Genomic DNA, 26560 nt, shown 5'->3' with positions numbered 1-26560 from the left:
ATAGAGAAGTGGAAACATCGACCAAACTTTAAAATGCTAAGTGGTTGCTGCATGTGGGAGAGAGCGAGAAAATTGGCACCCAAACACATTCTAATCAGAAATTCAATATTCCAAATTTTCCACTCTTAGAAAGCTGGAAACCTAGTATGTAGGACAATATTATCTACTACATTTTGACCTTCCATGTTCACTTGCCCAACAAAAGTCACAAAAAACAAAGCCTGTAATTTTTCTTTGAACTAAAAACAATAAAACTGGCTGGTCTAAATCCAAGATTAAAAAGCAACACTCAGCTGAAGCTATCAAGTTTCATATAATTATCATTAATAACTGCAAATTCAGCCAGTTTAACAATCTTAAAGGTGTTCATATATCAGTAGTACAGGGTTTTTGCTTTTTCTAAACACAATTATTAAGGTATAATTTACATACAACATACTGCACATATTTTAAGTGTATAATTTGCCAAATTTTGACATATGTCTATACCCATGAGACATAACACCATCTCCACAATCATGATAATGAGAATATCCATCACCCCCACATTTCATAACATTCAGGGTTTGCTTTTTTAATAACTAAAACTTTGTTTTTTTATATATAACTACCCAAATAAATACAGCACTGCTGTACTAATAAGTATGTTCTATAGCATGTCAAAGGCTCATAATTATTCATTCATGAGTAGCAGGTACTAGGGCCTTTGAGAGGATCTGAGAAATAAAAAGTAACCGTGTTCTTCTTCAACTATGGAATGGACATTTAATTTCACAATATTTTAAAGCAAAGAAGTTCACACAATATTAACTGCTTACTTTTCACATCACATAATCTAAGTTATTATTTATACAATGTACAATTAATGGAGAGTATACTAACTACTTTTAGAATTCTGGTGTAACAATGTTTATTTTCCATAAGATATACAAATTATCCTTTCCAAAAACCAAATTTAGGAATAACTGACCAAGAAACTATTAGTAAAATGAGGGTTGTTTTTAACTCATGTTGACTTGTAAGTCATGCACATCACTCAAAGTGCACTATTTGAACATGGATGTCACGGCAGCTAAACTTTTTCCCCAGGGAAATCAGTTGAAGAGTCATAAATTTGATCCAGAAACTAATTTTAACTTGAGAATTTTCCACATTCTCATTTCTTTTAAATTTAAGTCATATATGTATCTCATTTTAAGTTATTCAAATGTGGATGAAATCACAACTAAAATTTTCAATTCAAAGTAGGTATAAAGTTGGGTGATGGCAAAAATTGCCCATATCTACTCCTGAGAGACATTCACATGTCAAAAAGGAACCAGAGAAGTTTAGAAGGAAAGGACTAAGTAAAAAAGACGTCTCCCTCAACGGATCCGGTAAGAGTCAGCGATGGCAAAAAACTGCCTGCTGTTTGCCAGGAAGACAGCTGGGCTGCTGGATGCCCCAAAAGTTGTTGAAAAAAAAATAATTCTCCCAAAAAAGTTGCTTGTGTAGAAACAACAGCAAGAAGTAGTTACAGATTATACTTGAGGGTGCCATGCTTGTTTTGGGGTCAGGAAATTAAAGTTAGCTGACTGAATATTCTAATAATCATCAACCATTAAAAACTCTAGATTTGGTTATTGAAGTTCCTCTGGACTCTATTAAACATCAGCTCAGTTTTTATTATAATACATCTCGCTGAAAAAAGCCCTTTTTAGGTGAAGGGAAAAAAAACCCTCAAGGTAAACTACACCCATGAAGTTTTGCTCTTGCATTTTTTGCACTCATCCTAAAACATTTTATTTATTGAATAAATGAGATACAATAACACTTAATAGGCTTAACACACAAATCTTGCACTTAAAAAGCAGGTAGTCAACAAGGACAATGCAAAGGGACCTGCATATCCAATTACATTTATTATTATTATTTACTAGAATGGCTTAGATATTCCCCCATCTCATACATTCAAATAAAAAATGCTATTCCATATTTCATAGGCTATTATTCACTGTTAGCCAGACCTTCAGCTTCCCTATTCACGAATCTACCAGAACAATGCATTGTAAGAACAGAGTGGAATGACCAATTTAAACAAGTCTGAAAATCTAACAAGTATACTATTGTAATTTGAATATACCCTTTAAAGGATGACACTAATGTCTGTAGTATTTTAAATAAATCACTTTTGTTTTCTTTCAAACAGTAGTAATGTAAGAAAAAAGAATTCCTTTTAAGAAGAATTTTTGAGTATTGTTGTCTTCTTCCTAAATGTTTCTTGACAATTCAGTCTTAAAAGGAGGCCTTTTTGGCCCCCTGCCCCAAACGAAAAGAAATAGAGGGTTTCCCTGCAGCCTGTTAATCCTAAAATATTTTATTAGTCATCCCTGATCTGTAAATATTAAAGACCAGATAAAAAGCCTCTGGATTCTTTCATGCTAACACATGCAGCAAAGCAGCCTCAGGAAAATTATTTACCTCAGAATTTTGCCTTCATTACCATGATTGAAACTGATCAAAGTAACTATGTGTCCTTGCATTTTCTTCTCCCCTTATCCCTTCCATCTCCCCAACTTTGAATGTCAGGTGGCCAGAAGCTCAGAGGCTGGATCTTATTGTGTGCATTGGATTGGCAAAGCCCAAAGTGAAGTCCAAGTTCAAATGTACTCTTTCTATGTTTACCTAGAGGAACCGAAGCACAGGATTCCTAGAAACTAAACTGTTTTAAAAGAGATTTTAATATGCTTTCATGTTATACTTTCTCTTAAAAGATAAGCAGGAAGTTTTTTTTTTTTTTTTAAACTGTGAGAAACTAGAAGAAACTGTGTTTTGAGGTCTGGCAGAGCAAAACAGAAAGAAATCATTAGTTTCCTCCAAATTGCTTTCATAACTCTGAACTGCGAAACCACTGAATCCTATTAAATTAACTCGGCCCTCTCAATAAACCCACTCTCCCTTCACAAATAACCACTGGAGAGAACTCTTAAACATAATATAGAAATGGTAGCTTTAATAAGAATACATAAATTGAGCTCAAAGTTAAACTGATTAAATCTATTGATGTTTTGTTTAAAGTCACTCAAAACTGAAAGTAAATTATGTTAAAATGATTAAATAAATCAGACAGAAAAATTCATACATAGGTATGAGTAGGTGCAAGATATAAACATTAGCTTTGCTGTAGGTTATCAGCTATCAAATGGCAGAAATTACAGTCAAAATCTGAGTTACTGAAAGTGTATTTTTAATATTACAAAAACCCACCTATTTCAGTAAGAATTCTTACTCACGCCAGGTGCAGTGGCTCATGCTTGGAATCCTAGCTCTTTGGGAGGCTGAGGCGGGTGAATCAGGAGGTCAGGAGTTGGAGAAAATCCTGGCCAAGATAGTGAATTTAGTAAACCCTGTCTCTACTAAAAATAAAAAAAATTAGCCAGGTGCAGTGGCAGGCGCCTGTAATCCCAGCTAGTTGGGAGGCTGAGGCAGGAGAATTGCTTGAACCTGGGAGGCGGAAGATGCAGTGAGCCGAGACTGCACCACTGCACTCCAGCCTCCGCAACAGAGTGAGAAAAAGGTGCTTTTAAAGAAGACTACTAACATGGGAAAATACTTATATTTTAGTGCTTAGAAAAAGCAAGTGAGATTGTACATACACCGAACCTTATTCCACTTTAGTGCCTTTCACACGAAATACAACTGTTCTCCCATCCCTTTGCCTAGCACAAGGATCCCCAACGTGCAATCCTCTAAGAAGTAGTAACAGCTGTTAGAAAAGCAAATCGTCAGGCCCCTCCCACCAGACCTGCTGAATCAGAAACCTCTGGGGTAGCAGGGAGCCCAGCAATCTGTTTTACTAAGCTCTCCAGACAATTCTGAAGCTCAATAAATTCTGAAAATCGCTGGCTACTTCTTAGTAATTCTTCGGATTTCAGCTGACAGTTCTCAGGGAAGTTTTGCCCCACTCGACCTTCCATCCTGCAAGCATATATAAGTCTATTGTACCTCACAAGAACCAAGATTTTTCTTTCACAAGTTATTGCAGCTATAATTATCTATGATTATGTAAGCTTTGTTTTTTTGTTTTTTGTTTTTTGTTTTTTTTCCGCTCAGGCTGGAGTGCAGTGGCACAATCCTGGCTCACTAACAGCCTCTACCTCATGGGTTCAGGTGATTCTCCTGCCTCGGCCTCCTGAGTAGGTGGGATTACATGCACACACCACCATGCCTGGCTAAATTCTTTTTTTTTTTTTTTTTTAATTTTTAGTAGAGACAGGGTTTTACCATCTTGGTCAGGCTGATAAACTCCTGACCTCGTGATCTGCCTGCCTCGGCCTCCCAAAGTGCTGGGATTAGCACCATGCCCAGCCTATAAGCAGAGTTTTAATCTCCAGACCAGATATTTCAAGTCTATTGACGCATCTGAATCACCTGGAAGCTCTCAAAAAATCCTTGGTCATACCCCAGGCCAAACTGAATTCACTGCAGTATCACTCAAGCATCTGTACTTTTTAAATATTGTGATTCCACTGTTTGGCCAAGGCTAAGAATCACTGCACCAGACTCAAGCTCCAGGTTAGCAGTAAATGGTGACCAGTATTTGTTGAATGAATATGTGAGGTTTTTCACTTGATTTTGTGGGTTGTGTTTTGTTTTAGTCTTGCACATGATAGAAAATTCCAAACACAGCAAGGGTTCAGTGAAAAGTGAATTTTCCTTCTCTTCCTATCTCCCATTTCGGAGACAACCATTGGGACCAATGGCATGTTTCCTTAAAGACTGAACATTTGTCAATGCATATGATGTAAAAGGCCACAAGTTGGATGGCGGGATTATAGATTATCTTACTGCTTCTTTATGCACACTTGAACTTTTTGTAAAATGTATACACATTACTTTCAATATTGGGAAAGGAAGTACCCTAAGAATAATTGCATGGGTGTGCGTCCAGAGCTATTTGGTAGGTTAACACCAGGCCTCAGGGCTTCCACAATAATAGCCACTTAGAATCTAGATACAGTTGTTCCATTTTGTCAAGTTCTTAGAAGAGACTCTTTACCTGGTTTAAGCAAGTACTTTTCCAATTATTCCACTGGCTTGTTTTGTTTATATTTTCACTTCTGATTAGATATTCAGCTTCTCCAGAACTACCAGAAAATGGTGGGAGGGTACAAAAAAGGAGGAGGTACTTACTGTTCATCCTAGGTACCAGATTAAGAAGTGGCATCATGGTTTATAGATCTATCTGGTTTGGATTTTGTTAGCATAAACTCCTCTCCAAGACTGATCATCTCTGGGTATATTGGTATGAAAAGCTAAGGCCTGGATCCCAGTGTGGTGACTCAACTATGGTTTAGTCCTTTAAAGACCCTGAGCCCTTTTGACATCATGCCAGTCAGTGTGGTTCTATCTCAATACAGTACTTTGGAAGAGGGCTATATGTCTGAGATTTCTATGAGTAGAAACTAGAATATGGAGAACTTTACAATCAGAGATTTCTAGGAGTAGAAACTGGGATATGGAGAGCTTTGCAACAATGGACCCAGATTGTTTGGGCTTTGGGGGTTTTTTAAATTATCTTTTTCTTACTTTCTACCTCCCTTACTCTTATGGTCAAAGACCACTCCCCTCTGTTGTCAGTATGACTCATTCTAGCATCAACTCTTGACCCCCTATCCTCCATTTTGTTTCCATAGCTGGGTGGGAAATCAGCCTGCTAGGACTTTAAAAAACCTACTTTAATATAAACCCAGGAGCTCTCTGAGGAGGCAAGAAGCTGGACCTGAAGGCCATTTCTTTAAGGACTTATAGGCCTTTACCTATTCAACTTCTGATCCTCATCTCAGGCAGACATATGAGATTGATGGAGGAAAAAAATGCCTTCTGCAGAGACAAAGCATTTCCATGTTTTTACCATTTTCCCCATATTTAGGCAAAGACCAAGGTGTAGGATCACAGTTAAGGGGAAAAATGTTTGGATATATACATTGATAAGACCAAGGGGAAAATACAAATAAATTAGATAGCACGCAGAAACAAAGTAAGGTAATTACCATATTGAGCTAGAAAGGGAGTCAGGCAGTGGCCACGCCAACATCTCTGAGTGCAACCAGCCACACGGATATTCAAGCATTGTCTTGCACCGTATACTAGTTGTTTTATGTGTATTGATTTAATCTTCCAGACTGGAAGCACCTGAGGGCCAGGCCTTCTCTCCTGCTGCTTGTTTCCTCTCTCGTGCTGAGCCAAAGTGAAGGTTTAATATTCAAATTGTATTAAATACTTAATAGCTGACAGACTAAAACAGACTAACAGAAAATCAACTCTGCATAGTAAGATCAATGTATCTTAAATGTGATAAATTTTAAAAAATCATTATAACCAACATTTTATGCTGATAAGATGAATGTTGAAATTCATTGAGGCTGTGGCCATGATTAATTACAAGTTTAATCATGCATTTTAGGGTAAACCTATTTCCTTAACATCTATTTTCTATTAAATTACGTGCACTATGCTAATGTTAGGGGCCAAAGTAATTTCTTGGCTGATGAAATCTTTTGGGTTTGATTTTTTTAAAAAGTTACTTTGACAACTTAACAACACTATAAAATAAAATGAATAAGAACTAGCAAAATGTTTTCAGGACTATGACAACATAATCAGAGCATAGTGTCTAAAATTATGAAAGAAAATATTCTCAAATATTGTTTTATGAATTTCGTGATGCATAATAAAGGAAAAACCTCTATCTCATTCACTATGCATTTTAATTTTATTCTACTGTGATAATGAAGGGATGCCAGATATTTATTCCAAAAAGAAAACTCTCCAAACATGCATCAAGCAAATGTAATGTCTGTAGCCTCTATTTTAATCTCATAGCTAATTCAGAAAGTCAATAAAAAATGTAAAGGAATATGGCATTTACCTTGTAATTAAAGGTCACCTAACATGCAAAATGTCAATGGTAGAGTGATGCCCCCAAGTGGCAAAATGGTAAATTGCAACAGTTTGATGGAAAAGTTAAGTACCATGTACATACAGCTGTTCCCTTTTGTCAAGTTCTTTGATTAAATCTAGAAATGCATATAATGAATCTGTATTTCATAGGAACTAGTCATAAGTCCTACAGACTTTATGGTCTACCCTAGTCATTACTTTAACACTGATACCAAGGGATAGTCTAATATTTTCCTTATGAGCTCAAAAAGTTAGGGGTGTATCTGCAAAACAAAAAGGGAAGTCAGATGTATTCTGACGCGTTAAGGGAACAGCATTTAGACCATTAACATTAGCCAATTCCCCATGTTTGTGGTCTAGTATGTAAAGCAGAATTTAAAACCTTATCTAGTCAAATTGCTTGGACAACGATTAGTGCTAATAACAAGCTTTGCTCACAAACTAAAGGTTGAAGTATCAACACGCACACACACTCACACGCGCACACACACACACACACACACAAAAGTTTAGTTTCCTGCCTCCATATATGTACTAAACATAACAATCACTGATGAGTTGATATCTTAGCTAAAAGGTTCACATTCTGAGAACCAATTTATTTTGAACAGCCATAGAGACATAAAAGATGACAACAGAATTGTTACAATCTCAAGAAACACCCTTGAATACATTTTTAAAATTACATGCCTGGTTTCAGATTGCTTGATTTGGGAGATTTTTCTCACTTAAAAGTAATTCCAAAAAAAAAAAAAAACAACCTTCCATTTATTAGAAGTATCCAGTTGCAGTAATTGGGTGGTAATTAGCTAGTTTTGTTAGGCTTCCTTTGATTATTCCTTTAACTTGCATTATTTATGATTAAGGTGAATCTGTGCTGTTTTTGAAGGATAATTATGAGCAAGGCAATGTGATGTCTAAATCTTACATGAATAGGCAGATATTCTATTCTTATTACAATCCTATGAAGTATTATACCCATTTTAAAGATGAGAAAACCAAAGCTCAGATTAGAATGTGCATAATCTAGACATCACATTAAGAACAGGGCTGGCTTTACTCCCTGACTTGTTTATATACAAAGCTGGGATTTTAACAATGACACCATTTTGTGAGTAGTCACATTTGTACTCTTTCTGATTTTGGCAAATGATTCCAAAAGCAAATGTCTACAAAGGTCAGTAGGTAGTGGAAAGGTGATACAGATGTATGCAAGAGAGAGTGAGGAGAGGTAGGAATGTGGCTAACTGGAGAATATAGAATTTGTCTAAAGGAGTAGCTATTACTTAGCTTTAGCAGCCCATTGTGGCTACATAGGCACTCATGTAAGCAAACATTGCCAAATCTTTTTTTTTTTTTTTCCCTAGAGAAAAGGAAATGCTTGATTTGTATGAGCTCCTCATTTTAAAATACTGACTCCTGGCTGGGTGCAGTGGCCCATGCCTGTAATCCTAGTACTTTGGGAGGCTGAGGCAGGAGGATTACCTGAGGTCAAGAGTTCAAGATCAGCCTGGCCAACATGGTGAAACCCTGTCTGTACTAAAAATACAAAAGTTAGCCAGATGTGGTAGTGCACACCTGTAATGTCAGCTACATGGGAGGCTGAGGCGGGAGAATCACTTGAACCTGGGAGGTGGAGGTTGTAGTGAGCCAAGATCGTGCCACTGCACTCCAGCCTGGGTAACAGGCTCCATCTCAATAAATAAATAAATAAATAAATAACAAAACTAACTACTAAAGAAACATTACCCAGGTGGAACAAAACACATCTGAAAGCCAAATGTGGCCAGTATGCAATACGTTTTAGATTCTAATGATGAATGATTCCTTTCCCAGAGATTCTGGACTAGACCTTCTGGTGCCAAATGATTTTTGTCCGTTATCCTCACCATTAGATTCGTTCCACAAACATAGACTCTGTCTGCCATCTTCAGCTCTAGTCACGTGTTTTAAGATTTGTTCAGGTACAAGAAAGATCACTAACAAATCACTAACCAACCAACCAGCCCCAGCACCACTGTTTCTCTCTCATTCTCTCTCTCCCTCTCTCTCTCCTCCCCACTGACTACAAACACACTGTCTCCATTCATTCATTATCTCAAGTCTAGGGTTTCAAGTCTGATTTTCATACATTTTATTTAACATCGTTTTAATAGACTTTTTAGTTCTTCTGTGAATCATCTTAAAATTTTTCACATTCCTCATTAGTTGAAGAAACCAAAATTGAGTATGATCTGTCAGCGTAGCTTTTAGAAGTATTGAGCTGGTTTAGGTCTCACTCTCAATGTTTCCATAAAGGCTCTCTAGTAATTGTCAGAAATTTATCATCCTATTCTAAATGGCTAGAAGAGTACCTCTAGGATGATAGGGAAAAAATCCTTCTCAGTTAGGAGTCATAATGCATGTTCTAAGGACCTCAGAAAAATGCCAGCTCTTTTATCATTCCTCGTGTAGAAATTGACTAAAAACTAGAAATTCTAGGTAATTGCAACTTTTAAAAATTCTGGACAAAGACCATCTAAAAGGTTGATTTTTAAAACAAAGTAGTAACATCACTAACATTTAACTTTACAATTCCTAGTACATAAGAAGATGTAGAAAAGTGTTTATCACACTGATTTTAAATCCATTCTTAAATATCCAGTGGACAAAAGCTGGAAGAAGTTAGAGTAGCCTTAAAACCTCTGAAGAAAACAATATATTATGGGATGAAAATGTGGTCTTCTGGGGTTAAGGGCTGATATCTTGGATCATTCTTCCTTCTGCTTTCTCTTCCACCCGTATTTGTGATATGCAAGTTTCTTATCCTAACTTCAATTCCAACTTTCTTTCCACTGCAGCAAACTTTTAAAAAAACTTTATGCCAAAAATGCAGGTTTATCTGTAAAGGAGGTACTGTCTTTTAAGAGTTGTTCTCTAGTATGGAAGTGTATAGGGTCTGATCATAATCAAAAGAGAGGGGTAACAAGGGGGTCATCAATATAAGCTAATTTTCAATGGGTGTGCCCATTTGGTTTAAGTATTTAATCTGAGGGCTTTCTCAGATTAAACGGAATTTGAAAATCTCTCCCATGGAAAGCCTAAAGAAAATTAATACCCTATTCATCTCAAATGTGAATAACTGTTTATTTGCGTTTTGTAACATTTCTAAAAATAGTCATTATGAACAATTCTTATTTTCTCACTCAAGAAGTTCCAGTCAAGTTAAGTGGAAGCAATACTGTTATTGACTGTGGCATGGCCAAACATCTTATTTTCACATAATCTATCCCATTTCCCTTCTCTAAGTAATTTGGATACTTTATTCACCTGCTAAAATGTCTTTAAACCTAGTATGAAAGATTAATCAGGGAGCATTCCTATCTTTACAAAATACTTGCTGTAATATAAAGAGCAAAGTGGACATTGCTCCGTGCTTTTTTTGTTTTTTAAACAGAGTCTTGCTCTGTCATCCAGGCTGCAGTACAGTGGATCTCGGCTCACTGTAACCTCCACCTCCAGGGTTTAAGTGATTCTTGTGCCTCAGCCTCCCCAACAGCTGAGATTACAGGCATGCACCACCCTGCTTGGCTAATTTTTGTATTTTTAGTAGAGACAGGGTTTCACCATGTTGGCCAGGCTGGTCTTGAACTCCTGACCTCAAGTGATCCACCCACCTTGGCCTCCCAAAGTGCTGGGATTATAAGCATGAGCCACCACGCCTGGCCTGCTTCATGTTCTTAATCAGCTAAGACCTGCAAACAAAAAGCAACCTACTCAAGATTCGTAAGAAGAATTTTTACTTACAGTTCCTCTCCTTCTTTGGCTTTCTTGTCTGAAACCAGATAGACAGTTCCAAAACTTCCACTGCCAAGTTTCTGTTGAAGCACATATCTTCTCGCAATCAAGGTGTTTGGATAAGTGGAAATGGCTGTTGATCCACTCACACACTTAGCTGCCTCTTGGAATTTCAGCATTGCTCTAAACAAGAGAGAATTGGTTCATTCGTTTATAGAAACAACATTCAGCTCTCCTAAGAAATGGTCAGATTCATCCAGTGTTGGTCAATGCCTTAAAGATGAAAAGTTCAAAGATCAGGTCTAAAAGATGCTAGATGATTCCTAAGACAAAGTGTAAGTTTCGACAGTGATATCTGCACCTTGATCAGCAGACTGACTGAATGACACCATATTGGTTAACGACTTGAAAGAAAAATGTTAAAAGGTAGAGATACCACAGATTCTAGTAGAAGGCAGTCTTTCACAGGAAGAGCCTCCCTTTGTACATTGAAATTTGGCAGAACTGAATTACAGCCACCTTTCTACAAATTTCTGGGATGTATATCTGTTTTACAATCAATAATCTCTTCATTTATTTAAGATTTATACTCCCCACCTACTTATAAAATAATCAAAATAAAAGAGCATTATCACTTCCTTAAATCTAGATATCTGCATCCACCTTTTTGCAATGCCCTCTTCCCACCTTATGGTTACTTTGGTTTACAAAGAGGATTAAACCACGAATTATCAGATGCTGTTTCCTTTAGATTTCCTTTTTTTCTGTAGATGTTAAACCACAGTTTTTGCATTTATTAGAATAGTTACAAAGAGGGAGAATGATTCAGAGGGAATTTTTTCCCATGCTTAGCAAATTCTAACCTAGTTTCTGATTTTGTTATTGTACACATTGTGTACAATCTCTCTGGATTAAAAACAGGAAGAGTTACAAATTCAATTTAAACCTAAAATTGCCTTTAATGTCAGTGGAATATAAATGTTACAGATAATCTGTAATTCCTCAGGAAGCTATGAGATGTGGCAGTTATGAGAGGCAGGACTGTTTCGTATGTGTAGATACAAAGTCAAGTCACTTTCATTTCATCAGAATGTTAAATGTTTTCATAGCTATCATGAAAAGTGTGCTTTTAAAAAAATCTATATAGAAGTACAATTTTAAATTGAAAATTGTCTACACATTGGAGTTAGGTTTTCACATTCAACAATTCAAAACCTAGAAGACAAAAACCTATTGTTTTAAGGATGGCCAATGGGCTTTACATGGTGGTGTCAGTTAACCACAAAAACTATGAGAGCAATTAACCACAAAAACCCTCAAAATATTGGTAAATGCTCATTTACAACATTTTCCTTCTTAAAAATGTAATCAGTTAAGTTGTAACTGATACCAGTGAGATATTACCAGCTTTTTTCTTCCCCCCTTCCAAAAACATGTTAATAAAATCTGTTGAAAAAACAACCAGAGAACAGGCCTCTGTACCTTTTGTTTGCTTCCCCTTCACTGTTATAAAAGTGATGCCATCTGGCCATACGAAGCTGTTCAAATAAGTCTTTCCAACTGAAAAGGGTCCTTTGGGTCACTCAGTAATTCTCATTTTAAAGATGAGATTAAGGTTTCCTTTAGGGACGGACAGAATAGTTATGCGAGGTTCACTTCTGGCTGCTCCTATTTGTCAAGGACAGTCTAAACCCAGCAGTGCTTAAGCAGTCTGGCCCAGGCTGCAGAATACTCTGCAACTAGGTTCCCTCCGCCCAACTTCACAGACTCAGCCCTGCCCCCGCATCCCAGTCCAGTTTTAGGCCATCCATCCACTAGTCTCCTCTGTGCAACCACAGACCTACCCAAGAATGTGTCGCACTGTCTAGATTCTAGAACTATCTGTTCACTTGACAACACCATCCCCCTCGAGGTTTGTGAATGAACTTGGGCACTGAGAACACATCTCCTTTATCTCTGCATCCCCAATGCCCGGCATAATGCCTGGCATATACTAGGTGTTTAATAAACCTTGTTAGGGCAACTAAGTGTTCAGCAGATCCACTGACGTCCAAAGGAGGGAAAAAATGTTGGTTAAGAAAGCTAGACGGGAACTTGGAGAAAGTTACCACCTTATGCAAACTACCCCTTCTCGGTGAAACGCATCTGGTTGGGTGCAAAAGACAACCAAAGGGGGAGTCGTTATCACAAGATGAAAACCAGTCGTTATCTTCCCAGGTAATAACAGGAAGACAATTTGTCACCAGGTTCTGCTCAAGTAGAAATCTTAAAGATAACCCTTAATCTTAAGGTAAAACGAACAATTTCTTGCTTCTTCACCTTTTTAAACATTGGCATTTTCGCAAAGCGCATTAACGTTTATTGAGGAGCCCCGAGACTGGAGTAGACCCGGAGATAAGGTGTCCAGGACAGGGAGGAGATCGCAGCCATGGAGTCCTAGAGCTTCGGAACCCAGCCTGGGAAGGCTGCAACCATCACCTTCCCCCTCGCAGGGGAGCCCGGCGAGCCCCGAAGAGTACAGCTCTCTTTACCTTTCCCTGTTGTGGTCAGAGGAGCGGCGGCGCCCGGGGCCAGCCCAAGCCTTGCCGGTCATCCGGCAGGCCTCAAGCTAGGGGCAACCGCACCCACCGAGCGTCAGACACCGCGAGCTACCGCTGTTTGGCACCGTCGCCCGGGAGACTGCGCGGGGCATACTGGGAAGTCGGGGCGAGGCGGCACCAATGCGGAAGTGGAGAAAGTGAGACGGAGGAAGGAGAGAAGGACCGGCAGAAGCCTCTCTAGTCTGACAGCAGCCATTTCGGAACGCCTGTCCCAGCCCCCTTTAGCTTCTTAGCGCCTCCGGGCCCAACAGCACCTGCCCCTTGGCGCAGTCTGGAGCCACCGGCTTCACGGAACTGTACTTCCCAAGACGTCACACTAAGAGACTTCCTGTTCCCGCTGTGGCGCCGGGACTCTCACATGCAGCAACGAGTCGGGCTTCGGATGGAGGAGCTGCTCCTCTGGGAGGGCAGAGCAGGTGGGCTCTGCTGCAGGTCCGGGCGGCGGGTGGGGAGGGCCGAGGTGGCACGGGGTATGAAGGCCTGTGTTTGCAGACTTAGGTCAAACCTTTTGCCCGCCTTTCCCCTAGGCAGCTAGCATTTGTTGAACTGCGTGCAAGGCCCTGTAATTTGCATAGAACACGTTGACAGGGCCTCTGCTTATGAACGCTTTGCAAGACTGTCTTGCAAAAAAAAAATAAGTACTATACAGGATAAGGTTCTGAGATACAGACTAGGGTGAGGTAATTGTAAAATGTAAATGGATCCCAATAAAATTCAAGAATCGAGATACGTTTTAATGCACTATCTCTAAAAATCGAAATTATTGCAAAAAGTTTATGACCGACAAAATGTCATGATTTTAAGTAATAGTAACAGTATCGTGCCGCACCATATTGAAGCCCGAGGCAACAAAAGAAAAACCATCAATACTGATCCTGTGAGTTAAGTTAGCCAGAGAAGGAAGAGTGACTGGGCCAGATATGCAAAATAAGATGATGAAAAGCGCCGTGGTTAGGAGTGTAACTGGATAGAGGGGTTCCTAGAGGCACAAAGCAGTTTTCCTTATACCAAAAAACTGTGGTTTTTCAAGCCCAAAGCCTGAAAGAAGGTCCGTGACTGTCAATAAAAAATAAAAACTTGATCCCTGTGATAGGTCCTACACATCTTACGTTACTGACGTCCAAATGCGCTGTAATTTTGAAATGAATAATTCTATCATTTTTATAGCTTAGGACTTTTTACTTTGACCCCACAACTCTGCGTTTTAAGATGTTGACTGTTGTCTACTTCAGAATCACAGTCCACAGAACTTCTATATTGCTGTGCCAGTAATGGACTTTAACTGATTTTTCTTTAGAATTAGCAGCAGCCTCTGTCACCATCCAAAGATCACAACCCATGAAACCCCTGAGTTTGTGCCTTGTAACAGAAAGCAAAGGAGAAAGAAAAGGCACACAGCTAACATTGCTTGAGGATCTAGGTAAGAATTCATGGATACTGACATCTATCTTCTATGTCTAAAGAGCACTTCATAACATTTGCTATTGATTTAATGGTGCTGGAAGCAATGACTTGGTGCCCCTTAACCAGCATTAACTGAAAACGCCTTCTGTTGTTTTAAACAGGCGATTAATTCTTTAGACTGTCATCATGGGTATCCGAGGACTAATGAGTTTTGTGGAAGATCATAGTAATGAGTTCTTCACTGGTTTGAAGTTGCGGGACACAAAAATTGTCATTGATGGCTATGCTCTTTTCCACCGTCTTTGCTTCACTTCGAACTTGGAGCTCCGGCGTGGAGGGGACTATGATTCCTTTGCAGATGTAGTACAAAACTTCTTTGAATCACTATTTGCTTGTAATATATGCCCATATGTTATATTAGATGGAGGATGTGACATTTCAGATAAAAAGCTTGCAACTATAAAGGACAGAGCTAGAGAGAAGATCCAGACGGCCCATTCCCTTTCTGTTGGTGGGAGTGGGTATGTGTGCCCTTTACTCATCCGGGAAGTATTCATACAGGTTTTGATCAAGCTGCGGGTCCCTTTTGTCCAGTGCTTTTCAGAAGCGGATCGGGACATCATGACACTTGCTAACCATTGGAATTGCCCTGTGTTATCGTCAGATAGTGACTTCTGCATTTTTGACTTGAAAACTGGGTTTTGCCCATTGAATAGCTTTCAGTGGAGAAATATGAACACTATTAAGGGCACACGAAACTATATCCCTGCCAAATGCTTTTCCCTTGATGCGTTCTGCCATCACTTCAGCAATATGAATAAAGATCTTTTACCTCTCTTTGCGGTGCTATGTGGAAATGACCATATTAATCTACCTATCATGGAGACATTCTTAAGTAAAGCACGTCTTCCTCTTGGAGCTACCAGTTCTAAAGGGAGGAGACACCACCGAGTCCTGGGACTTCTGAATTGGTTGTCTCATTTTGCCAACCCTACCGAAGCACTAGATAATGTTCTGAAATGCCTCCCAAAAAAGGATCGAGAAAATGTTAAGGAACTTCTCTGCTGTTCCATGGAAGAATACCAGCAGTCCCAGGTGAAGCTGCATGACTTCTTCCAGTATGGTACTTACGTCTGTCCAGATGCCTTGCATCTTGGTTTACCAGAATGGGTACTAGTGGCTTTAGCTAAAGGCCAGCTGTCGCCTTTCATCAGTGATGCTTTGGTCTTAAAACGGACCATTCTTCACACACAGGTGGAAAACATGCAGCAACCAAATGCCCACAGATTATCTCGGCCCATCAGGCAGATCATCTATGGGCTTCTTTTAAATGCTTCACCACGTCTGGAAAAGACATCCGGGAATGCGTTGCCTTCTCGGCCTCTAGCTTTCAGTGAAGTGGAAAGGATTAATAAAAATATCAAAACCTCAATCGTTGATGCAGTAGAACTGCCCAAAGATCATTCTGACTTAAGCAAATTGACTGAGGTAAGTATTTGTAATACTTTTTGTAAAGCACTTTACAGGTTACAAAGTGCTGTCTTGTATATTATCTCTCTTACTATAACAGACTGATGAGGTTCAGTGCTATCTTGCTGTCATTTCATAGCTAAGAAATCAAGAACTTGAGTGAACTAGGTAATCTCTTAGCCGGAGTGTGTCAGTGCTAGGACTCAAACCCAGCTCTTTCAGCTCTAAATCTACCATTTCCATTGTGCTACAGTAGTCTGTGTTATCTTCCCAGTTATTACTACTATATTATTATTACTACTATATTATCACTAGCTATCAGTAGAATGGAGTTACATGGCTGGAAAAAAAATTCTGAACTGCAAAAAAAAAAAAAGTGTGTATAGACACTGGTCATAGGCATCACATCTCAGACTATATCAGATTTCAAATAAGGTTAGTACTGATACTAAGGTCTAATTTTTTAACTTTTATTAATGAAGACCTTTTTAAAAATAGGTTTTTGTGTCATTATGGTTATTTGCTTAGTTTGATACTGAAAACATGACTCTTAGCCTAACTCAGTGTTGCTTAAACCTAAGTAACACTCAGACCAGTCACCTTTTCAAGGACAAAAAAATTCTCATGGATCCCAGTGTTGTCTTTTTATATTATATAAACATAGTTAAAATTACAAATAGATATAAAACTATGCTGATAAAAAAAACTAGATTTACAAATTAAATACAGATAACTTTTAAAAAATTGCAGTGCCCATTAGGGAGTTTCCTTAGATCCACTGAAATACTCAGTCTCCTAAGACTCACAGGCCACACGTGGCACCAGTCTACTCAAGGATGTAAGACAGCCGCCACAGCTTACCAGCAGGTTTAGGCCAGGCCTGCCTTTTCTGTCAGAGTTCTCCCAGCACTGTTACCACTCTACACCAAAGGTTTACCACCATTGGTGATTCTGTCCCCCAGAGGACATTTGGCAACGCCTGGAGACATTTTTATTGTCACTACCTAGAGAGTAGAAGGGGTGGTGGTTGCTCTTGGTATCTAGTGGGGAGAGGCCAAAGATGCTGCTAAATTTTACAATCTGTAGGTCTTACAGTACTCAGGAAAGTACCCTGTAACAAAGAATCTCTAGCCCAAAATGTCAGTAGTGCGAATCCCTGGCCTATACAGTTGACCAGGAACTAGCCTCTTAGCCTCCCCATCAGTCACGTCTCCGGCAGGAGATGAACTTCATAGCGAATGAGTGCAAGAGCCTTCTTGGCATTGAGGGGTGACTGTTAAGCCCCCAGGGTTTCTTTTCAGGGACGGTGAAGAAAATGTTTTGGAATTAGTGATGGCTGTACACATTTATAAGTATACTAAACCAAGGCATGGTGGCTCAGGCCTGTAAGCCCAGCACTTTGGGAGGCCAAGGTGGGAGGATCACTTGAGGCTAGTAGTTCAAGACCATCCTGGGCAACACAAGAATCTGTCTCTACAAAAAAAAAAAAAAAAAAAAAAATGCCAGGCATGGTGGTACAGGCCAATAGACTCAGTTACTCAAGAGGCTGAGGTGGGAGGATTGCTTGAACCCAGGAAGTCAAGCCTGGATATGAGCTATGATTGTGCTGTCTGTTGAGCAAGACCCTGTCTCTAAAATATATATATATACACTAAACCCACTAAATTGTATACTTTACAAGGTTGACTTTTATGACATATGAATTATATATCTGTTAAAGGGGAAAAAAAAAAGGTTTCACTGGCTTAAAAACCTCCTTCTCTGTAGGATCCAGTCTTTCTTATAGTAATTCCATAAACATAGCTAGGTCCCTGCAAAGGACATCCTACTTACAGCACACTACACTCAGGGGAGCCCAAGACATGCTGTCCCCAAGATACGGTATCCCCATCAGATGTTTATAGTTCATTTATTTATAGTTTAAGGTTAAATGCAATTTTATAAGTCATTTTTATAATTCTTGGTAACACAACTGACAATCTACCTTTAGCACATTTCCAGGGGTACAAAACTAGAAAGTGGAGCATAGGTCTAATTCTCGAGCAAGAGATTTACTAATATTTTACCCACACCAAAAAAAATTTGTTTGCTACATTCTTAATGTTTTGCTGAAGTTACATTTCTAAAACTCAAACATAAATGGTGATGTTGGAGAAGATTAAAAACTTTTTAATGGCTTTACTGAGAAAATAAGTAATTTACAGCGAGGTGCACATAAAGTATGCACTTTGATGAGTTTTGACATGTCTGTATCTGTGAAGTCATCCTACAATTAAAATAATGAATGTATCCATAACCCCTAAAGTTTCATCTTGTTCCTTTGCAATTAATGCCTCCTGTGTATAAACATAGTAAAGTGCACAAATTATTGTACAGCTTGATACATTTTGGCAAGGTCTATACATCCATGCAAAGAGCATCCAGATGAATAATCACCACCCTAGGTTACCCAAATGTCTGGTTCCAGTCACTCACTCTGCAACTCCCTATAATTGCTATCGTGACGTTTAACAACACGGAATAGTTTTAGCTGAATTTTTACTTTAGAAATGAATTCTTTCATCTGCGTTTATTCCACCTGAGATTCAGTAACATTGCTGTGAGTAGCTGATCATTCATTTCCCGTTGCTGTAACATTATTCTATTTTGATATATTACCATTTTACACTTATGAGCATTTTTCTTTCCATTGTACAGCTTATGAGCATTTGGGTTCTTTCCAATTCTCCATTTCCATGTGTTCGCTGGCCATTTGATACTCTGTTAGGTGAAGTTTCTGTACAGTTTTTTGCTCATTTTTATTACCATATATGGGTCCTTTGTCAAATCGCATTGTGAATAGTCTCTCCCATTGTTTATTCACTCTTTAGTATGTTTTGATGAACAGACGTTCTTAATATACTGTAATTTCAATTTTTATTATTTATGGTTACCACTTTTGTGAACTGCTTAAGAAATTGCCTCCTCCAGGGTCATGAAAATGTTTTTTTGCCATTCACATTTAGCATTTAGATCTGTAACTTATCTAGAATTGATTTTTTGTGTATGCGTATGGTATGAAATAGGGATCAGGACACTTTTTCCCCCATATGGAAATCCAACCAAATCAATGAGTTTAGCAAGCTGTTACATTCCTTGCTAAGTGGAGATGACTTAAGTGTTCTCATCATTTACCTGGATTCAAAATAGGGTGAATTTTAGTTCACTGTCCGTGCTGTGCTATCACCCAGCTTTCTCTCGGCATAAACAAATCAATTCTGAATTTAGCTCAGTGCTAATGGTTCTAATTGGCCCATGAAAATTAAAAATGTATCAGGTAATATTGTGATTCCAAACACAAATGCAGGTACAAGTATAGAAACTTTGTGATACTACCTATCCATTTTGTTTTTAACATCATGTTTTAATACATTATCTGCTTTAGGCAGCTGTTAATAAAAACTTCAGTCTCTCATTTAATTCCCACAATAACGACATAGGATAGGGTTTCATTTTGGTTATGGCAATGGACAGAGCAGCACTCAAGTTAACCAATAGGAAGATAATCATAAGGAGACACAGAAGTGAATCATTCTTAGGGAGTGAGGCAGCCAACACCAGTCTCTCTGGGCATCACTGCCTCTCTGGGCAGCTGCTTCTGCAGGCTTGTGCTTTCGCTCCCTCTGGGGAAGAAGCAAAGGAGTTGTCACATGGGATAAAACCTAACTAACTTTAAGGGCTATGAATTGAGTACTTGCCCTTTTGGAAGGGACTGAGAACTGCTGGGTTTGATGAAACATCTTGTGCAAGTCATTATAATGACCATTTGACAGCTAAGACTGTAGAATAAAGGTTGGAAACCTTTCAACCAAGGCCATAGGGTTAGTGCAGGGCAGAACATCTCTGAAGTCAAAGCCCAGGCCGTGTTGGTTATGAAAAGTTGTAACTTGGCTCTGTAATTCAGTAACTTCAATATTATATATCAGAAAAGAATTGGTGTATTTTCTTAGCTCTACTTAGTGCATTTTGAAAACCAGTTTAAGAGTTCAGTTTCCGGGCTGGGCGCGATGGCTTACACCTGTAATCCCAGCACTTTGGGAGGCTGAGGCAGGTGGATCATGAGGTCAGCAGTTTGAGACCAGCCTGACCAACATGGTGAAACCCCGGCTCTACTAAAAATACAAAAGTTAGCTAGGTGTGGTGGCACATACCTGTAATCTCAGCTACTCAGGAGGCTGAGGCAGGAGAATCGTTTGAACCTGGGAGGGGGAGGTTGCAGTGAGCCAAGATCACACCAGTGCACTCCAGCCTGGGTGACACAGCGAGACTCCGAGAGTTGTTTCTATTTTAAGTAGTTAAAACTACTTCGAGTAGGGGTGACTGGTTATACTATAAAGCACTTTGTGTATTTCTTAGTTTTAAAATTTTTATCACAATATTACTAAAAGCAGTATTTAGAAGTAATCATACTATTTAAAGTTTTCATGCGTTATGATAAAACTATTTTGTCATTTATGATATGTTTTGTTTCAGGTTAGCATCTCTAGTCTCAGCTGTCAACCATGCTTTCTACTAACTAGACGTTACATGCTGAGAAATGTACCACCATCTCATCTTTCCAGAAAGCAGTTTCTGGCTGTGTGCAGACCCTAGAAATACAAGTTTGTTTTTTTTTTTTTTTTTTTTTTTTTTCTCAAAGTTTGATTATAAAGTCCCCCAGAAGATGCCCTTTTAATAGTCCTATGAGTGCATGACCTGTAAGGTCCCTTCTGGGGCTGTTAGTTAAAATGCATATTCCTGGGCTCTCCCTCAGATTATAGTGAATCAAAACTTATGGAGTAGAGCCTGAGGACTGAATTTTTAACAAGCTTCCCAGGTGACACGTGCACTGAAGATGCTCAGCAGAGGACAGAATGACGTAAGCAAAGCTTGTGTAGGAGTAGGCAGTACACCATTCAACCAACCATGTTTATAAAGCATCTTAGTAATGTTCTAAGTGTTTTTTGAGTGTGGCTGATTTTTCTTTCCCCCCACAAGATAAGTTTTAACAGCTGACACAGAAGTGTCATCTGCATTAAATCTCTTCATGCTATGGAGAAAAAGAAAAGGACATTTCCCAAAGTAACTTGCAGGATGCTTGGCGTGTATTTTCAGCTCTCCTTGAGGAGACGGCAGATGCTTCTGTTAGAAACCCTGAAGGTGAAACAGACCGTCCTGGAGCCAATCCCTGCTTCACTGAAGTTGCCCATTGCCGTCAGTTGCTACTGGTTGCAGCACACGGACAGCAAAGCAAAGCTACATCATCTACAATCCTTACTGCTGGCAATGCTAGTGGGGCCCTTGATGACCATAATCAACAGCCCTGGTAGGTAACTGGAAATTCCAGGAATATATTGTTGCATGTTGCTTGCAAACTGTTTACTCAAGAGTTTACACAAAACAAAAAAGTATTCTTGGATTATTTACTTCCATTAATTATATTAGAACTTAGAAGTAGAGGTACCAATATATCATTCATTCGTTGGTAAATATTTTTTTTTAACATTTTAAAATGTTAAATGCTGGAGGGCTTGAATCTAAGTGTACAGCAGTGAGATGTGTTGGGATACCGCCAACTCCCATCTGCTTTGTGGCACCTACTGCTTTAACTTGTGAAGTGTGACAGTGTATTTTGCCAGTTGCATTTTGTATTGCACGTTCCCTATCCCATTATGAGCACAGCAGCAATGGCATCACGAGAAACTCGCCCACAAGTGAAACTTCTAAATACCTACAACCACTGCAGACATTCTTGCCTATACATCTTTTTGTTCCTTTTTCTTTAAGTTTCAATTAGTATATAAGTAGTGATGGCAGAAATAGTAATTTCTCTTTTTTTCGAGACAGAGGCTTACTCTGTCGTCCAGGCTGAAGTGCAATGGTGTAATCTAGGCTCATTGCAACCTCTGCCACTTGGGTTGAAGCGATTCTCCTGCCTCAGCCTCCCGAGTAGCTGGGATTACAGACGCCTGCCACCACACCCGGCTAAATTTTGTATTTTTAGTAGAGATGGGGTTTCACCATCTTGGTCAGGCTGGTATTGAACTCCTGACCCCGTGATCCACCCACCTCAGCCTCCCAAAGTGCTGGGATTACAGGGGTGAGCCTCCGCACCCGGCCAGCAATTTCTCTTCCTACTAGAGAAGTACATTGAGGCAAGTTCATCTGCATATAATACCAGGTGAAGTAAATGCTGAAGCACTGGGACACTTTAAATACTCTAATGTAACATCCTCTTGAAAGATTATAAATGCTATAATACTGTACAAACATGTATAATAATTATACTCTAGAATAGTACTATACTATCTAATATGGTATAGCTACTAGCAACACATGGCTCAAGTTAAATTCCATTTAAATTAAAAATTCAGCTTCTCAGTCACACTAGCCACACTTCAAGTGTCAGGTAGTCACATATGGCTATAGGCTAGCCTACTGTATTAGACAGCACTGCAGAAAGTTTTATTAGATAGTGCTACTCTGTAGTTTAGTATTTTACAAGAATAAGTTAACGAATGAAACAGGATGGACTCCTCTGTTTCCCAAGTATTAAGGCTCAAGCTTGACAGCAGCTGTCAGAAGGACTGTTGGTACACAACAGCCAACTTAACACAAAACCGATCAGTTACGGCCCACTGCTGCTTTATGAACACAGGTTTAGGGTATTTCCACTGATTGAATAATAAATACAGTATAAGAACGCTCTCAGAGCACAAGCCTACTAAGTTTTTACCCGAGTCCAACAGCAGGGACATGTCAAGGGTCTGTTTCTTTTCTTTTAGGAAACGTGGACCCCGTACCCGGGCAGGCTCAGTGCCTTGCTGCTCGCTAGTTGGTAAAAGGTGGGCCTCCTTTTTATTGTTTTCAGATTGGTCCAGATGTTACTTTGTGCACCGCTGCCCAAACAAACAGGTAGAAACTTACAGCTAAACACAAGCAACATTCCTTATTTCCTAGGATTGTTGCTTCTTGCCCCTTATCTTCTGCTATGAAAAGAGGCTGATTATTTGCCAAATTCTCCCATAAAACATAGAGGTCAAAATGTGCTTTGAACACACGGGCTGTTTCTTTAACACAAATGCACTACAGCATGGGAGTTTTGTTGAAAGAGAACAGTAAAGAGAATGAAATTTAATAGTCATTTGTATTTTTCATAGACACAGATGTAGGGTTTAGACAGTTCAGATGCAGACATGTTTATGTGAGGTGGAAGAGATCTTATTTCAGGGAAAAAGTAAATTCTCGTGAGTTGAATAAAGTTAGTTCATCACCATTAAAAAGACAGTTCAGTATCAGTATTTCAATTTATACAGCAAGGCATTTATGAAGCCAGAAAGGAAAAACATCTTAGTTTTTTAAATTGATTTCTTTTCTTTATGGAATTTGTAGTGTATGTGGAGAAAATTACAAGCTGTTACAGTGCTTTTGGAAACACTGCCCTTGGGTTCGTTCATTCTTTAGGTAAGGGAGAGCTGCAGGAGGATGGTGCTAAGATGTTGTATGAAGAGTTCCAGAGAGTGAAGGCGCAGACACGGCTGGGCACGAGACTGGACTTAGACACAGCTCACGTCTTCTGTCAGTGGCAGTCCTGTCTCCAGATGGGGCTGTATCTCAACCAGCTGCTGTCCACTCCTCTGCCAGAGCCAGACCTAACTCGGTAAGCACCATGGGAAACTTTAGTTCAGATGGAAGCACAGAAAAGTAAATATAGTACTTTCACTTACATTTAAAGCAACAAAGTTACTTTAAAAAAACTAATCTTAGTGTAATTGATTTTGAGTCAGTTATAGCTGAAGAGCTGGAACCAGGAAAAATATTAAATTATTTCCATATTCCCAAAGAATGTTTCCATAATTCAATTTTTAAAAATCAGTTCCTTTAAGTAAAACATTAATATATGGGGGAGGGGAGGTAATTGTTGGTAGGATTTAACTCACTCCTTTCCTCTTGGTCTTTAAATGTCACATTGGAGAGCCTTTTTCTGAGAACCCACCCTAGTGAGACATACTGTCTACCCTCCTTCACTCTAGTCCTGTTACTGTATTTTGTAACATCATTTCTTACCACCTGTCATATTGCTTACTCATTCACATATTTATTAAATGCCTACCCTGTGCTAGCACGTAGGGACAACAACAAAGTCTTTGCTCTAATGGAGGTTTCATTCTAAGTGGGATGATGAGTAGATGCCCAAGTGAACTTCACATAGGATGTTTGCTTTGCCAGGCAAGAAAGACATTAAGGGAATTGAATCTTTGTGCCACCAGTAATTATAATGTCTGTGGAGTTTAAGCTGGGTATGATAAAAAGAAATGACAACAGTGAGAAGAGTTGATAGGATCAATGGATTGGACATCTTGATAACTGTCCATCCCGGAGGTACCAGAGAGAGATTAAGATAAAAAGGAGATAATGTTTTGTCTCTCTCCACTCAGATATAAACTCTACGGGGCAGGGACTTGTCTATTTTATTCACTGTTGTAGCCCCAATGCCTTTAGTACTTTGAATGAGGATCTATGGAGGCATACAAAATATGGTGGGACTTCATATGTTTCAAGGTAGAAAGCCTCCAGCAGTAAACAGTGTTGTTGATACATCTCTGAGCCTTGTATCTGAGCTAACCCAAATAACACTAATTGGCCTTTGACCTGTGGATTCTTTATTTCTTTTGTTTAATAATTTAAGGTCATTCTTGAATGGATCCTCTTTAGTTACTACAAATCCTTTTAAAACAAAACAGGAAATGCAAAACCAAACAAACAGCTCTCTTAATAATGATTTAAACAGCAGGACTGTTCTTGAATCTCAGCATAACCAAAGCTTTTTACAGAGATTTTTACGCTGATTAAATAATGGTTCCAAACCATCATTGATAAAGTACCAGCCTTATCAGCTTTGTCCATAAGTAATATATTAAACTTGTGGATTCCAATTAATCCCATCTTCTTGTGAAGTAGGTTTTTAGTCCCAGTGAATGAACTTGCAAATGATGCCATTAAATTTTCTCATATTCTAAGGAACTGTTTGGTTTATCAGGGTTCTTTTAAATTTCTTTTCTTTAAAGTGTTAAAGATGCCTGCTTAGCCTGGGGCTAGCTGCAAAACCACTAAGCATTCATCATGTAATTTAGAATCTTTGTCGTAATGGCTCAGTTCCTTCCTTCAAAGAAAAGATTATTCCTAAGTAGTTTCAATAATATTACAGGGCAGTAAGAGCTCTGATTGTTTAGATGCATCTGTTGAAGCTATGTTAATGATAGTTATCCTGTTGCACTGAATTAGTTCTTTAACAACATACTTTTTCTCCCTTTGTTCAACAGACTGTACAGTGGAAGCCTGGTGCACGGACTATGCCAACAACTGCTAGCATCGACCTCTGTAGAAAGTCTCTTGAGCATGTGTCCTGAGGCTAAGCAACTTTATGAACATCTATTCAATGCCACAAGGTCATATGCCCCCGCTGAAATATTCCTACCGAAAGGTAAATCAAATTCGAAAAAAAAAAGGCAGAAGAAACAGGATACCAGCTGTTCTAAGAACAGAGAGAGAACCACTGCACACAGCAAGTGTTGGTACGAGGGAAGCAACCGGTTTGGGTTGTTAATGGTTGAAAACTTAGAGGAACATAGTGAGGCCTCCGACGTTGAATAAAACTCAGTTTGCATCAAACTAGATATATTTAATATAATCCTTACTTAAAATTCTTCTGGTACCTCCTTTGAAACAATTAACTTTTTCTTTAGGACTAACCTATTCAGGAATAAACATCACAATAGATAGATAATCTGAATTCCAAGACATTTTGTATTGTGCTTTTAATAAATATGACCTGATTTAAGAAACTTCTGTATTTCTAAATATGTTTGAAAGCCTGTTTATACTTCTTAAGTTCCATTTTAGTAAGTGAATGGTAACAGTCTGTACCAGGCGTCCCCGAACTTTTTACACGAGGGCCCTCAGACCGTTGGAGGGCCGCCACATACTGCGCTCCTCTCACTGACCACCAATGAAAGAGGTACCCCTTCCTGAAGTGTGGCGGGGGGCCGGATAAATGGCCTCAGGGGGCGACATGTGGCCCGCGGGCTGTAGTTTGGGGACGCCTGGTCTGTACCCTTTAAATGGAAGCAATTTAGCCAGCTACATTTTCAGAAAGAGTAGAAGTCCCACTCAGTTATTTCCTTTAAGTAGCAGCTGACTACCGTTTCAAAAATTTTTAAGAACAGTTTCCTCTTTGTACTTTAGTGTGAAATCTGGGCAATGAAAGGTATAAGTGAGGATTCCAGACAGAAAACTGTCTCTACTGAAAGTAAGTACTTAAGTCAGTGGGACCATAACAGCATTGAAGA

General features: G+C 39.0%; 3 protein-coding genes across 15 annotated transcripts in view; 1 reads left to right on the top strand and 2 right to left on the bottom strand.

The window, feature by feature from the left end:
- The window catches only part of NEK11 (NIMA related kinase 11), a 292126-nt gene extending 278683 nt beyond the window's left edge, over positions 1-13443 (bottom strand). For 2 of the 3 annotated variants that reach the window (XM_039480351.2, XM_039480352.2), the window contains exons 1-2: positions 13251-13443; positions 10729-10902 (exon numbers count right to left, since the gene is read on the bottom strand). In XM_039480351.2, the coding sequence (XP_039336285.1) occupies positions 10729-10902; positions 13251-13312 (236 nt within the window). In that variant the 5' untranslated portion in view covers positions 13313-13443. Of the gene's footprint in view, positions 1-10728; positions 10903-13038 lie in introns of all 3 variants that reach the window. The other variant, XM_010335819.3, reaches the window with a different exon arrangement.
- Positions 13444-13446: 3 nt separating this feature from the next.
- Positions 13447-26056, top strand: ASTE1 (asteroid homolog 1). The gene is made up of 7 exons (XM_010335818.3): positions 13447-13735; positions 14617-14739; positions 14885-16211; positions 21327-21537; positions 22997-23056; positions 23676-23871; positions 25535-26056. Exons 3-5 carry the CDS (start codon positions 14910-14912, stop codon positions 23044-23046), a joined length of 1563 nt encoding a protein of 520 aa, XP_010334120.1. The 5' UTR covers positions 13447-13735; positions 14617-14739; positions 14885-14909; the 3' UTR covers positions 23047-23056; positions 23676-23871; positions 25535-26056.
- Positions 23340-26560, bottom strand: part of ATP2C1 (ATPase secretory pathway Ca2+ transporting 1) — a 165584-nt gene continuing 162363 nt past the window's right edge. For 9 of the 11 annotated variants that reach the window (XM_010335812.2, XM_003925085.4, XM_003925086.3 and 6 more), the window contains one exon: positions 23340-23863. In XM_010335812.2, the coding sequence (XP_010334114.1) occupies positions 23768-23863 (96 nt within the window). In that variant the 3' untranslated portion in view covers positions 23340-23767. The remainder of the gene's footprint in view (positions 23864-26560) is intronic. The other 2 variants (XM_010335813.2, XM_010335814.2) reach the window with 1 other exon arrangement.

Source organism: Saimiri boliviensis, chromosome 9 (assembly GCF_048565385.1).
Source record: "Saimiri boliviensis isolate mSaiBol1 chromosome 9, mSaiBol1.pri, whole genome shotgun sequence".
NCBI classification, from domain to species: Eukaryota; Metazoa; Chordata; class Mammalia; order Primates; family Cebidae; genus Saimiri; species Saimiri boliviensis.
The sequence above is the reverse complement of the archived record's forward strand: the minus strand, read 5'-3'. Positions and strand labels throughout refer to the sequence as shown.